Here is a 15,824-nt window from a genome sequence, read left to right as displayed (position 1 = left end):
GATTTAATGGATTCCTTAAGTGAACTGAGCAACAGCTTATTATCCTCTGCTTTTTTTGCTCATATGCAGGCAAATTTTATATTTTGCGTAGGGGGGGCAGCAGCTTTACTCTGACAATGAAGGACATCAAACTGGAGGTTGGAAAAAATGGGCTGTCATGCTTGTTTTCTTCCAGCCAGCCTTTCACAGCAACACACTCGGAGAGAGAGAGAAAACAAAAAGAAGAAATCCAAAAATAATATGACAAGCCAGCGAATCATGGCGCCACCTGTGAAAAGACGGCTGCTCTATTATCCGAAACATTTTGCCTCCCGAGAGCTATTTACCGCAAACTAACCATTAGCATGCACCTTTTCTAAATGTACGGCTGTGATGAAAAGCACAGTGTGACGTGAAGGTCACCGGTTTGAATCCCGCCGCCGCAGTAAACACGAGTGCAGCGGTGCCCTGATATATTTGGAAATGTTGAAATGTCAGCCTACGTGTTGCATTCAAGAAAAACACACACTCTCTGCAAATCACCGCAGGATAAATAAACTGTATATTTCCCCTTTATTGTTTTTTTTTTTTTTTTTTGTGGTGGGTTTGTTTTACAGCCGTGGCTGAAAACAGAAGCCCAACTAGCTTTGATTTGTGCCGAGACTGTCCCTGGAAGTAATCTCGCACTGAAAGTTAATCATCGGAACAACATTAGCCCAGTTTATTCACAGTTTAATAACAAAGTCTGCTAATTGCGAGTCCACAAGATGGATGCTTGCCTCCAGTTTGAGCTAACCCCAGCCAGCAAAAAAAAAAAATACATATGATGAATGAACCAAACCAATATTGTCATAAAAGCCTCTTGTACTCCAATATTGGAATGCTAACAAAGTCATAAAATCTGAAATTTTTACTCTTGAGATTTAATGCGGTAAATGTACCGCTAATCCTAGATGGACTCCCCCTAGTGGTACAATAAGTAATACTGAATTAATCTTTCAAACTGTACATAAAAAAAATCATGAGGCGATATTTGGAAGATTCATAAATATTATGAAATATATATATGATTGTATACATGTAATATTAGAACATTTCACAGATCATTTACCTCCCTGTCCACAAGCTCCTCCAGCTAAATATTCCGTAAAGACTTTTAGTTGTGTTCTCCGATGAGAATTTCCGATTTTTCATCTTTGGTGTCCAGCCAGCCTTCATCTGCTCGTCTTCCTCACGGCGCCCACCGTCAGCGCGGCGGGTCGCAGCTGCGCTAGCAGGTGCCGTGTTAGTTTGTTTTCAACATCTGCCAGAAGGGCCTGACTGTTGTTTTTGGCCCGTAACGTCTCAAACGCCTCCCTAGTGTTTTGTCTCCTGATCTGTTTTGACGTCGTTTCGCAGATGTTCGGATTTAATGGGCACGAACGGGAGGGAGATATACGTTAAGATGCAATTAAGACAGGTCGCTATCAATTATGCATTGTTGGGAGATTTCTTTTTTTTTTTCTTGTTGCTGTTTTTCCAACCCAAATCACCGCTTGGGCGGTCGTCTCAATGACAAAGGCTATTTAAATTTGTCTTCTACCAGAAGGATTTGAATCATCAGAGTTTTTTTCCCTGTGTCTGTTTTAAATCACCTTGTCGGCCCCATTTCTCATTTCTCTGACGAAACCGAAACCCCGGTGTCACGAACAAATGAGAAAGTGCGCGGGAACAGATTGGTTTACTTAAAAAAAGAAAAACAGACACGGATACTGTAGCAGACCTCAAGGACATTTACACATTGGATTTTATTGCCGTTGCATGTGTCGTATGCACCGTATAAAACGAGGTGAGGATAGGACGGCTAATACATAGTTTCGTTCTCGTACGTTTTTGCCGGCCGCTGCTCTGCTATCGTGTCGCATCGTAACCAAATGTGCTTATCGGATGCCAATGTAATACGCATGTAATCTGAAATTAAGATGAAAGGAAGATTAAAAAGATTCCCAGAGGCAAATCCTGCCGTGATGTGGTAATACAAGGCCTTTGTTTGAATGATTTAAATCTAAAAAATGCTATTAAAGTACAAATAGTCACCAACGGGGAAAAGGACATTTTCCTGGATGGTTTTTCCAAGATTCTCGAGGGTGCTACTGAGTGAGTTTTGGGTCCAAAATTGCTGAGGTGGCCCAAATAGTGATCAATCCGTTCGAAGCACACAATAAATACAACGATTCCCTTTGAGCTTGATTTGGGTACAGAGTCTGCTTAGTTCCGACACTGCGAATAAGAGTTTTCCTGCCTCCATGTGACCTTTAATGGATTTCTGAACAGTCCGTTTTGTAGTCCTCCCTTCACCTCGAGTCAACTGAGATCTCTCAAGCTCCCAATGTAGAGAGAGTGACTTGACAGAAATATGGACCGCTTGATTGTTTCAACAAGTTAGCTAAAATGATGCAGTGATATCAATCGTCAAGCTAATCCAGGTCTTGACCCTAATTAGCATCTTAGCTAACAACGATGATAAGGCATTTGGATGTTTTGGTAAACTCGGATAAATTCACCATCAGACCGAACCGGTTTGTGACATTAGCCCGACAATCCCGTCGCTAACAGGCTGCCATTTGTCAAACGCCTCCCGGCCCGCATTCAGATTAGCGACTAATGGACTTTTTTTTTTTGTTTAATTCCGTCTCTGTCACTCATGCTCCTGATTTTTTTTTTTTCCTGCCACGTCCCCTAATTAGCCCCCTTTTGATGTCCCGCTTTGTACGCGAAATCATTCACTCTTCCCCAGCCACTCCATTTCTTCCGTCATTCGCCGGACTCATGGAGATGATGGATGAAAGGCCGCTTCAGCGGAGAGCGCGCGGGCGGGCGGGCGAGCGGTCGCAAATATCCAGGCCTCGAGTCGTTTAGTCACGGCCCGATCATTCATCCCGGGTCGTAGCCCCGCGTCGCCATCATCCTCGACTAGATGCGAACACATCGCTGTTAAATAGCTTCCATCGCTCGCTTGTCTTACTTCGCCGGCCCGAGTTCGCGCCCGGGCTGCGAGATTCTTAAAGCGAGAGCCCGACACATTATCCCACCCACTCTCAAGTCACTCGAGTGTACTGCTGTGTTTTTATTAGAATGAATGGGAAGAGTATGATGGTCACATATGGGCGGCCGGTGGATGAAAGCCGTCGCGCTTGACGAAAACTCTTGTTGACTTGCCATTTGTTTGAATTTCGCCGTGACTTTTTGACCCGCGCAATAAACTTCTTTTCTGGCTGGTGCGAGAAGTTGCCATCATAAGTGTTAATACTGAACTTATTTGGCGACAAATGGCCGAATGGACTTTAGGCGGTCTTTAACTGTTACCAAGAGAACTGTTGCGACTTTAACGTTACTTCTAAACTCTCTTTTTTTGCCACCAGTCACCCATCGGGTACCCACAAATACCTCAAGGCCCCTTGAAGATCTCGACATCCCATTTTAATCACGATGCGCCTTCCGGCTCCGCTCCCCGTAGGCTGAGTGTTCTCGACATGGCGTCACTTTGCATCCGAGCTCCGTATCATCCTTCCTGCTAAACTAAATCATGTTGTCATCTGGCCGTTCCAAGCCAGCAAGAGGCTATTTTCCACCCTGACAATCCCAGCAGCAGCCTGGAAACACCCAAAACAGCTTATTTTCTTCCCTCCGCCCCCGCCACCTCAACACGATGGCGTGATGATTACCGCCAATGCTCAAAGCTCATCTTCACTGCGAGCAGGGAGTTATGATCTGGAAAATTGCAGCAGTGGCAGCCCCGTCGGAGGGTCCGGAGGACGCCCGCCGTGCGACGGCCGTTATTGACAGATGTACAACGTCATCGGACGCCGCTCGGATGAATCCGCCACCAAAATGCGATTAACGGATGGCAATCACGAGTCAGATTAGTTTTCCTCTGTGCACCCGGATCACTCGGATTCTCGGCACTCCATAATAGTGGCGGAACAAAGTCCAAACACTTTTTTTACCATCCTTAAATCGATTTTTCAGTTCTACGTAGACGACTGTGCTTAACTAAAAACTAAACGGAGATTGAACAAATCTTATGAGCATCAACGGAGAGGCTGCTTGCTGATGCAGATCCATTCAGCATTTTTTTTTCTTTTTCTGCTGTGAGCTCGTATCTCTGCGAAAGGGACGATGAAAGGAGCTCCTGACAAAAGCGACGGCGAGGCATCTCTGACATGACAAGCCTCCCACAGATACAGGCGCCGCACTCAGCACTCACGAACCGGCCCGAGTCAGTCACTCTCCCCACGTCAGGAGGCTCGTTAAAACCCAATCCGCCCGTCATGAGCTCATCCTTTTTTTTTGCTTAGATTGACATTCAAGTCAGCTGATTAATGTTAAAATCTCGATATTGAAACTCGATGTGAAATTGTTTCATGCAGAGAAACAGAGCTATGCAACTATTAGCATGCTAGTACGGCAAAGTGCCTCCAGTCTTCGAGTAATTGATACCTAAAGGCCAGTAGGTGGCAGCAAAGCAAGATGTGAACTCCTCAACGCACTTCAATGCAGTTCCTTGACATTACCATGCCACAAGATGGCGCCAACATAAATTGACTAACACAAAACCATAATTATAATATAATCTACCGGGATGCAGGACGAAACATTTGTACTTGCGTAAACACTGTTCTCAATTCATGGTGAAAATAATGCAATTTGAGTCTTTTACATTTCCTGCATACATTTTCTGCTTGTCAGCCCTGTTGCATTCATGCGCTATTTCTTCCCAAAATGCATCCTCCAGCTATTGAATATAATTCGATTAATGCCAAACAAAAGGGCCTCAAATACTTTCTCAATTACACGCAAGCCTTTATTTCAATTATCAGCTTTGATTGGTTTGATTCCCAGTGTAGTTTCTTGTGACTGGATTGCAAGCATTACTCTCACCCTTCCTCACAATTTGGAGTGCTCCCGTGTAAAATATGAGCCTGGAGGAGCCAACAAGAGCCTGTCGTCATTTACGGCTTTATCCGCCATCACTCAGGCGCACTGTTTGTGCGTGTGTGTGTGTTTTCTTTTTATTTTTTTGTTTTTTTTTTACAATGCAATGGCGTCTTCCTCCAGCATACAGGCTCCTTACCTTTAATGGACTCTACGCGCTCATAGCCGCCAGCCGCCGCCGCCAAATTGTCCCGGGCAGCCTGAGCGTCGGGCGTCCATTCGGTCCAATCAAACGTAATTCAGAGCGTGCGTTAACGCTTTCCGCCTGCTGTTTTCCGTCCTCTAACTGCCACCTGACGCGGGCCACACGCCACAATCTGCTCCTCATCTTTTTCAGCGTGCCATCAAGTGAAGATTCTTTTTTTTTTTTTTTGGTTTGGTTGTTGCCAAAATTGCCAAATTTTTATTTTTGCTGTGTCGAGCACCTCACTGTGAAATATGATGTACCGTATTTTCCGGCCTATAAGGCGCACCGGACTATAAGGCGCACCTTCAATGAATGGCCCATTTTAAAACTTTATCCCTATATAAGGCGCACCGGACTATAAGGCGCACCATTAATGCATCATGTCAGATTTTTAATCCAAATCAAATCATTCTCCATTTTATCTTTTTTATTTCAACTTCAGACGGAACAAATTACTTTATAATCATAAAATAATGATCCATAGTCTTTTTGATTCATGATTCATAGTCTTCAGCGGGCCACTTATGATTGATTTCATGACACAATGCTTTGGGCCAGTTTAGATTTAGGAATTTGGTCCATATATAAGGCGCACCGGACTATAAGGCGCACTGTTGACTTTTGAGAAAATTTTAGGTTTTTAGGTGCGCCTTATAGGGCGGAAAATACGGTAATCCATTTTCACCGTATGAATAAGAAGCAACAATTTGTCAGTGAAACTTATTTAATGCAGCGTTCATTTGTTGTTTCTATGAATGCACAGTTTGTGACCGAGCTCCTACGCCAAAAAAACTGTTGCACAAAGAAGTTGTCAGTATTCAACTCGAGCACCCTGGAGTTGTTAATGATAACGTTATTATTTGCATGCAATTACACATAACTGTCTGGTCAACTGAGGTGGCCGCTTGAAATACAGCGGCGTCAATGCGTCAAGTTGCGCTTAATGAAGCTTGTTTATTTGGATGCATGGGGACAAAACCATGCGCTCCTTCGACAAATTAGTATTCCGCAAGTGTGTCCATTTGTTTTGTCTAATATTCTCTTGTGGTCTGCCGATCGGATCAAATTCCACTTGCCTTTTTGATTGCTTTTCTGAGTTGAGAAAGGGGCGGGGGGGGGGGTTGATCGTTCTGAAGACAACCTCACAGCCCAGAATAATTGCTCAGGATAATCTTTGAAACATTTGAGAATTGGGCCTTCGCTGATCAAAAGGGCAGGAAAATGTTGATGGAAAAAAAGTCAACACACCCAGGACCAAAGGATAAGATCATCTTTCATAAACATCAGAAATTCTGGACTTGCTCAATCCTCATATTTGGCCTGATTATCAGGCTGTGCACTTAAGATTACCCACTTTGTTATAATTAGAAAAAAAAAACGATGTATTGACCACCTGTTGCTTTGGCAGGTGCTTGAAAGTTTGTTTGTTTGGGGATGATAAATTTATTTTGATATTAAATCTTCAAAAGTAGACAGTTGCATTATTTTGACTTGTGAAATCAGATTTGGCGCCCGGCTCCGAAAAACAGACACGCAACACCTCTCCATCTCATTCAAGCTCAGCCCTTTTTTTTTCCTCCACAAGTGCGGATATTAAACCTCACGTATCAGTCTTGTGCGTCCGTCTTTCATCACCAACATATATTTACAGCCGCTATCTGGCGCGTCCCGCCGCTCGTACACCTGCTGAAATATTAATGTGCTTGCTGGAGTGTTGTTTTCCACCCTTTCAATCTCGGGTCCTCCTTCCTCATCACCAGCTTTATTTGTGGTCCGAGGAAGAAGAAAAGGAGCCATTCACCAACCCGGGCAGCCGGCCCATACCCACAGTGCCAGGGCGCGTGCGTGTGCGCGTGTTTGTATTGAAGTGAAGTTGGTTGCGTGTCTCCAAGCTTACCGCCTTTGCCCTTGGCGTCCACTCGCCAGCTCTTAAGGCTAAGCTTCCACTTGGTAGCCTTTAATAAGCTCTCAAACTGCAGGTGTTGCGACTCGCTTTGTGTGTCGTGTTCTGAAATCTATTTTCGTGCACGCGTCGGGTTGACGCTTTACGCACCGGCGCCTAAATAAGGAATGAGCTTAGTAACCGTGATCCGTCACGGCCGTGTCAGACCGCTTGATCGGCCCAGTCCGAAGATCCGAGTGGATTTAGCGTGCGCAACCCCTCCGAGACGCCTGAACCTGCAACGGTTCGCCGTAATAGACTAAAAAAGAATCACGAAGCATGTGATTTCAACATCACTTTTTGATTTCTTGATGAAGTGTGCAGAACATCTTCCATCAAGTCCAGCTCATCAGAATCAGGACTTGCATCCAAGGCTAATTTGCGTGAGAAAGGGCGTTGCACTTGATTTTACACGGGAATAATGCTGACGTTCCCGCCTACTTGCTTATCTTGCATTCTTCCTCGGAGCCTTCGCGCTTGCTGATGGAACTTTTACCTGAGAACGGCGGAAAAAAAAGAGGGCTATCATGCATACAGATGATCAGAGGTCAGGGACATTTAACACGCTCAGCTAATGTCTAGCAGCTTGCTAATGTGCTGACCTTTGCCACGGTTTGAAGACTTTTATACGTTAAGCAAGGGCAACGTTACAGGAATATGTATTCGAAAAAAATAGAAATCATGAAAAATGTTTTAAACATTGTTACAGTCCACTTGCATCAGGACCCAAATCGATCCCAACCAGTTGTAGCAATGATGGCTTTTTACATAATATTTCCATATTTCTTTCCTAACCTTGGCAGAGGTCTTGTGCTTTTATCGTTTTCAATGTTTTTTTTTTAAGGTCATCTTGCAATATTTTATAGTACAGGCCAGAAATCACATCTCATCTCCACTCTACCTGCTCCATTCATTTTATATCTGTTTTTACACGGCAGCTGTGCACTTTGGCCATTTTTGCGAGCATTTCATCGAGGGCCGTAAATCACTATGCGGGGCGTAAATATTATTATTATTATTCCACCCTGTGCTCTTGAGGACTGGAAATACTGGAAACAGTGATGATCTTCTCACTTCAAGCACGTCCATCTTGTCCCATCTTATTTACGCACTCGGAGAGGATGAATTCCTCCCCCTGCATTAAATCAAGCACACTTCAGTCGTTTTTCCTCGGCGGTGGGCTGCATTTGTTTACTCCCGGGTGGGACATTTCCATTTGAATGAATGTGTCCAATCTGCACTTTTGTGGGAATTTTCCATCTTTAAAGACTCACAGGCAAATGTGCACAACGGGCCTTCCATCATGCCTTTTTACGTGGATGCTTATGGAGGAACGTGTCAGCCGACGTTTGTTGTTGCGCGTCGGGTGCATGCTAATCCCGCCGTCCAAAGGCTTCAAAAGATGAACTTTGGTCTTCCTCTATATATGAAAGATCAACCTTGCCCGGAGCGCCGATAGCATGAAATATTGTCAGCATCCCCAAAGGAAGACGTTGTTGGCGGGTGGGGGCGGGGTGGGACTTCCATCTGTGTGCTGCGTTCAAGGACAACAGTGTTATCCAGTTTGGAAGCGTATGAAACGAGCCAGTGTTGTCGCAAGGGTGTCGGGCAGCGGACGCGACTGTCACCCCGCCAAGCCGCGGCGGATTAAGCGCACGTAGCGAGCGCTTTGCCTCAAACCGATTGGTCCTGAAAGAATCAAAGGCTGGCCTATGTTTTCCGATCATACTGCAAAATCGTTTCAGTAAAGTTTCGTCATCCCAATGGGTGTGGTAAAGTTGTGTTTGTCTTTGGGAAAGTCATTTGAACGCCGTAGATTCTGTAATCGTGAGAGGAATCGGAACCAGGAACGATTAATCGTAGCACACGTACATATTTCCAGTATGGAATTTGTCCGTACTTGCGTAGGTTCGTATCGACGACCAAGGCATGGCGTACCTGACCCAAAGTCAGTTGCTTCCAGTTCAAACGTGACCCGAACAACCAGAGCTCCGGAAAACCGATAGATTGAAACGGAAGAGAAACGTTTCTTAGAAGCTACAAAATTGCCTTGACACCTTGGCGGTATGAAAGAGAATTCTTAGGAGCGGCTGCTCTTGATTCTGCACCATCTCATCTGCGTAATGGCTCAATTGCAGTAAAAAATGACACCCGTTTTTCTGGTAATAACCGTTTTCATGTCAGGTGTGTCAGAACCTGAAATTATATCAGGATGGCCAGAGGAAGGCTCTCAGGAGTGACGATTTACATCGTCACCACTCGCCTCCTGAAAACCGCAGTCCAACTCCGGGTCACGACACCACCGTGCCACTCTTTCACTTCCCTGTGACCAATTACATACTTGTCTTTCCTGTTCTCCGACAGAACGCCTTCCACCTGCAGATGTCGGCCCGCGTGCCTCCGTCGTCACTGGGAAGCCTGCTGCTCGCCGTCCTGCAGGCGGGCAACGGGGACCACGGCGATGCCGGGGAGGAAGGCGGCTGGCGAGGCGCGGCCGTGCTTTGCCCCGGTTGGGAGGAAGGCAGCGACGGTCTGCTGTCCCACCTGCAGAGCCACAGCGGGGCCGCCTGGCACCTGTGGAACGTGGTCAACCTGACCCACGTCTCCAACGCCGCTGGCGAGGAGAGGCGGGAGGACCAGAGGGAAGAAGAGGTCCTGCGAATCCTCTCCACACGTTTACTCCGGGCCGCCTCGCCCGTCTCCAACGTCCTCCTGCTGGGCTCGGACCCCGAGTGCCTCTCTTCGGTGCTTCGGGTAGCCCAGCGGCTCGCCCCGTCGTTGCCGGCCCTGCAGTGGATCATGGGCTACCCGCTGTCGCCGGACTCCCTGCATACTTTGGGGGGCCCCCTGGGACTTCTGGCCTATGGGGAAGTGGGGCGCAAGCCCATCAGCTTCTACATTCGCGATGCGCTGCAGCTGATTGGCCGAGCCATCACGGTGGCAGCCGCGGCCAGGCCCGACTTGGCGCTGATACAGAACATGGTCAACTGTTACGATAAAGCCACGCGACGGGAACCGCCTTCTTCGGGACGATATCTGTCCAGGTAAACCATTTTTCTTCGCTCCTGTAGATTCAAAAGCGAGCTTCTGACAGCTCTAGTAGCACACATGAACATTTTCCACTTAAAGCCGAACAAAGCCGCCATGTTTACACAGTTCTCGGTCTTGATGTAACGTTGACGGGGAGATTGTTTTTTTTTCTTCTTAAGAAGGCACAATGGATGAAACGGCGTGTATCCTATCCTCATTTTTCCCTCCCTCTGGAGAAGGATTTGCATCAGGAGTGACGCCAGCGCCAGCTGAGCGTCTCATCAACAACATAATCGCCAACCGGAGAGTCCCCATCGTCTGAAGTTAAAGTGGGCACGGGGTCGTGCCAGAACAATTTTGATCAGGAGGCTCCGGGCTAGAACGAGTCGAGAGACTTACAAAGCAATATGAGCAGATGACTCGGCTGCCTCAAGTGCACCGGGGCGCCCGTTGAGCCGTCCGTGGCGAAGACTACAAAATGACGGGAACTGACATTTACAACTTTCCGGGCTAGAATCAAAGGTGACGACGAGTAAACAAGAACCGGGAAAAAAAATCAGACGTCCCTAGCAGGGAAGGCAAATAATATAAAGGAAGAGATGAAGGTTAATTTGAAGGCCGGGAGTTGGGGCGGTCAAGGTACAATGGGGGGAGGGTGGGGGTCTCACTGAGTCACCTTCTCAAGAATAAACTTATAGTCTTCAAAAGTGGAGAATGTCCGGCTCCGCTTCTATTTCAGCTGGCTGTAATAATCATAAAATACGCTGTTGCTTATTCCCGAGAGAGCATTAAAGAGAAAATACACTGGGGAGGACGCGGGAAGCCGGGAGGGAAGGAAGAGAAACACAAATTAAGTCACAATGAAGTTGAAGCAGCCCTGCAAAAAAATAAAAAAAGCAATAAGGTTGATGGAGAAGAATCTGAAATCGCCGCCATCTCGCCGGACAGCGAAAGATTAAAAGGCCTGAAAACAAGCTCTGTCGGGAGTCTTCCTTAAGGGGGGTAAACTTTCCCTCCGGAGGAAGATGGAACGATAAGAGGGAGAGACGAATGCCTGAGACTCTCTTATGGAGTCATTACTTACCAGCGCCGCTTTGTTGACATTCAGTCTTGAGCGCCGCCAGGTACGATTGACGGGAAGCCATCCCTCTCGGACGCTGCCGGGGATGCTTAGTGACGTGCCCCGGCGCGTCGCCTCATCCATTAGGCCTGGCACAAAAACATACTATGACCTGGGGGGGGGCTTATACTGACATTTGACGTTCAAAAGTGGGGAAAATGTGAAAAAAAGAAATCGGGCCCAGAAATCTGCACCCTGCAAAAATGAAAAAAAAAATCGGGACCAGAGACCTTATCTGCACCCTGAAGAAACTGAAAAAACAAAACCCCAACAGAGATTCTACTCAGAGATTTCATTTGGATGTCGCATTGAGGATAAGAGCGTGGCCCGCCTTGATGAATCATCTGTCTTTTAGTATATGATGATTCAGCCGCGCTATTACCAAGAGTGATTTCAACATCCCGGGCAGGGGAAGCTCTCGCACTTTTATTGTCAAGCCGGCTGATGAGGAAACATAAGCGGCGGCCAACAACGATGACACCAGGTGCATTTGGGATAAGTTTTTTTTGTGCGAGACAAATGATATAAATTGATTATCGCACCATCGGAGTAAATAATGATGGCGGCGGCAGCGGGGGGCGAGAAAGAAACTGTCGGAATTCGCAAACGGAAGACTCGGAGCTGAGGTTAATGACCCGTGTGATCAATCTAATCTTTTTATTTCACAAAGCATATCTCATACTTAATGGGGAGGGCATTACATTCCACCCACGTCGATTTTTCCACGGGAAAGTCCAAAACGAGGAAAGACGAGGTCATCTCCCACCGGGGATCTTCCGCAGTCCATGCACGGTTCACCGACGCGGTGATCCGTGCATTCTTTAACATTTCAACAACCCAGCCGTAGCGTTTCCAGTGGCTCGACACCAATCCAGATCCGATCAAACGTGACTCAGACGGGTCCGAGTGGAGACGCCGCCCCTCCCGATGAAACGCAAGATGAAATTGCGCCGAGTCGGATTGCTCATCCTGATCTATTTCGTCCTGCGTGGAAGCCACCCATAGCAATACCACTTTTTTCAATTCGGAGAAGACCCCGCACTGCTCCATATTAACTTTTAATTATGACTTTCCGGGAGATGCAATTCCCCCAACCGAGATGACTGTCGAAAGCTCCTCTATCAGAGCGTGGCCCACTGCAATATCTTTTTTTAACCTTTTGATTGCCTTTTCCTAGCCGTCATTTGCTTAAACTCAGATGATGCGGTTCTGATCTGGGGTTCTCGAGCCTTCCAATGTGGTTGCTCCCACATCCCAATAAGTTCTTGGCGAAATGATTCCTGATTGAGACGTCCTTGGAATTGATTTTTGAGGACAGAGAAGCTTTTCACATGCATATTAGCGTCATTAAAAAGTCTCAGTTGGCCACAGATGTGATTGTTTGTGAACGTGACCCTTGGCTAAAGACGAACTCCAGCTCACCCGCATCCCTAATGAGGCCGAGCACGATGGAAAATAGATGTTTATTTTCCCCCGACACTTTCAACCGAGTCTGTTTTGAACGTCTCGCGATGTCCTTTTATGGATATGCGAGAATTTCCGAAGACTGAATTTCCCCATGGCGATAAATAAACAAACCATCGCCACCCGCTATATCAAAATTCATCGCTCGTGTCGCCGCTATATAGAAATTTTTTCAAGCGAACAATTTTTTAATGTATTTTTTTTCTGTAAACATACCAGCAGTAATGCCCATCACAGGTGGGAAATGAAAGCCGCAGTGGTTGTTGCATTTTTTCAGTCGTTTATTGAACAACGGGAGAGCAGTAAAACGTAAGCAACGTTATGTACAGTAACAGTCCAAAGTCTTTTTTTTATTAGGTTAATGCATTTACAATCTGTTTAAAGTTTGTGGAAAGGGTAAAACAATAAAAATATATCTACAATCTGTGCCTCTAGGTTTTTCTCCAACACCTCCTTCACTGGTGCCACAGGCCTGATCCAGGTGGACGGCGACCTCTCCAGAGTTCTTTCCTCACAGCTCTTCCATGTCTGGAGCCTTAAGAGGGGCGCCTTGGGCCAGCCGGCCTGGGTGACTGTCGGTCAGTGGTCCCGAGGCAGGTTGGAGTTGGAAGGCGGTGTCCAGGGGCTGGTGGGAGGCTTCAGCAGCAGCCAGGGTCAAGGCCTCGGCGCCGGGGTGAGGGGAAGTGACGGTCAAGGGGATTTTAACCCCGGGGGACGCTGGAGGCCCGGGCTGTCTGTGGAGGGGCATCGTCTGCAGGTGGTCACCCTGGTGGAACACCCGTTTGTGTTCACCCGCGAGGTGGACGAGGACGGGTTGTGTCCTGCAGGACAGCTCTGTCTGGACCCCAGGACCAACAGGTCGGATGTGATACAAGGACTGTTCAACCAGTTGCATAACCCGAACGCATCAGCAGCAGATTGGGAAGGCAGTGGTAAGGCTTCCTTCCGTCAGTTGAATCGCTTTGCCTCATCAGAATTCAGCTCGGGCCTTCCCGTCCGCAGGCCTTCCGGAGGATCTGCGTAAGTGCTGCTACGGCTACTGCATCGACCTGCTGGAGAAGCTGGCGGAGGACATGGGCTTTACCTTTGACCTCTACATTGTCGGGGACGGGAAGTACGGGGCCACGAGCGGCGGCGGCCGCTGGACGGGCCTGGTGGGCGACCTGAGGAGCGGCACGGCGGACATGGCGGTCACCTCGTTTTCCATCAACTCGGCCAGGAGCAGAGTCATAGACTTCACTTCGCCCTTCTACTCCACCAGCCTGGGCATCCTGGTACGGAAAGTATTTGCATTTCTACATTTCCGAGTGCGAGACGTTTTGAACACCTCCGCCCCCGCCGCTTCATTTTACCCTTTGGCCCCTCTCATTCCACCAACAGAAGTTCATTAGCGAGTGAATAATTAGTTTCGCTTTACGCCGGGCCTATTAATTATGGAAATTCCGAAAACGAGCGGCAGTTTAAGACGCCGTAACGGCTCAGGGAGGCGAGCCCCGAGACACGCCGCCGTTATTCCTTTGATTTGTTAACATCTCCCCGTGCGGCTGACACGCTGCGATGTATAATATGATCTGACGGTAGGGTCCCATTTCGGAATAAAGGCTCATCTGCCTGTAAGAAAAGGAAGAAAAAAAACCTCCCTTACCCTTCCAGAGTCGTCATATTGTGTAAAATGGAAAACCGTGGACGGGTTTTACAAGCTAATTATGGCTGGCTGTGTTTACCGACAAGACACCTCAGGCTGGTGGTAAAAATATGAAGCAGATAGTGAAACGACTCTCTCAAGGATTTCGGAGAAAAATGGTGCACAAAGTTAGGCGCGTAACTCCGCTATTTTACAGCCCAGTGAGCACTACTGCATTTGCAGAGACGCTGCCAAAATGCAATCCCTGCCAAGGAACGAGAGAATAAAAACTCACAAAAGCTTCTTTTTTTTTCCAGGTGCGTAGTCAGGACACCGCCGCCCCCATCGGCGCCTTCATGTGGCCCCTGCATTGGTCCATGTGGGTGGGCATCTTCGTCACGCTGCACCTCACCGCCCTCTTCCTCACCCTGTACGAGTGGAACAGCCCCTTCGGCATGACCCCACACGGGCGCAACAGGGTTCGCGTCTTCTCCTACTCCTCCGCCCTCAACCTGTGCTACGCCATCTTGTTTGGCCGCACCGTGGCCACCAAGGTAACATTGCAATCATTTCCTTGATGGATGGGAATTTTGTTTTCAAGCGGCTGGGAGCTGAGGCAATAGGACAAAAGCAGTTAAGGTAATTCGGGAGAGGATTTAGGGGAGGACGTTTCGCGGCACAACGACCAAAAAAATAACCGGGGAGCAAAGAAGATTGATTGAGGGAGAGCTTGGACGTTAGGCAGTGATGAAGTAAGGAGCCACGGGGAGGATAATGCAAGGGTGAGTGTCTCCACGGAGATTGGAAGAGTTATGACCGGCGTGGTTGGGATGGATGAAGTTGAGAGGGGCGAACAGAGTGGAGGTCAACTCTCCAAGAGAAAGTTTCAGACAGGTGAGGATCCAGAAACAAAGAGAACATGACCAACCACGTTGGGTTTTGAGGTTAATCGGCGAAGCGGAGATGAGGAACTGACCTGGGAGAGACCAATTTTCTTGAAAATGCATCACCCTTATGATTTACCGGCAATGTTCCCTGACAGATTTGAGGCTGAAGTGAATAAAACATTGCAGTTCCTAAAAGTGAGCACTTGTGAGAAAGGTGGCTAATGTAAAACTTGATTCACTTCAGTCCCTCAAAAGTCGGTCCGCCCGGTGCAAATGTCAATTTGGACACATTCAGACAGTCCTCTTGACATGACCCACTGGTCTGTCTCGTTAAGATCTTCAGGCATATCAACCTGGAAGGTATTTTCATGGTAGACTAAGAGAGAAGCGTTCAACCAGGTCACGTAGACTTCGGACTCGCCTCTAAGTTGTCCTGGGAGCACCTCAGTATCCTTCAGAGACTTTGACTCCTAAGCGCAGGAAATTTGATGACTAACCAGATAATTCTCGCTCAAATCTCGTCACTCCGGTCTCGGCATGTGAACCTCGCCGAACGCAAGGTCGTTTTCGATCCCTGTTTATAAGAAATAGAATGCCCGTTCGCAAATCCTAAAATA

At 47.4% G+C, this 15,824-nt stretch overlaps 1 protein-coding gene across 1 annotated transcript in view; it reads left to right on the top strand.

Moving 5' to 3' along the window:
- Positions 1-15,824, top strand: part of grin3ba (glutamate receptor, ionotropic, N-methyl-D-aspartate 3Ba) — a 45,708-nt gene that overhangs the window by 20,162 nt on the left and 9,722 nt on the right. The window contains exons 2-6 of the mRNA XM_061301949.1: positions 9,267-9,386; positions 9,447-10,126; positions 13,132-13,628; positions 13,699-13,970; positions 14,638-14,874. Coding sequence (XP_061157933.1) covers positions 9,267-9,386; positions 9,447-10,126; positions 13,132-13,628; positions 13,699-13,970; positions 14,638-14,874 — 1,806 coding nt within the window. The remainder of the gene's footprint in view (positions 1-9,266; positions 9,387-9,446; positions 10,127-13,131; positions 13,629-13,698; positions 13,971-14,637; positions 14,875-15,824) is intronic.

This window comes from Syngnathus typhle, linkage group LG16 (genome assembly GCF_033458585.1).
Source record: "Syngnathus typhle isolate RoL2023-S1 ecotype Sweden linkage group LG16, RoL_Styp_1.0, whole genome shotgun sequence".
Taxonomy (NCBI): Eukaryota; Metazoa; Chordata; class Actinopteri; order Syngnathiformes; family Syngnathidae; genus Syngnathus; species Syngnathus typhle.
This window is presented reverse-complemented; position numbering and strand designations above follow the sequence as displayed.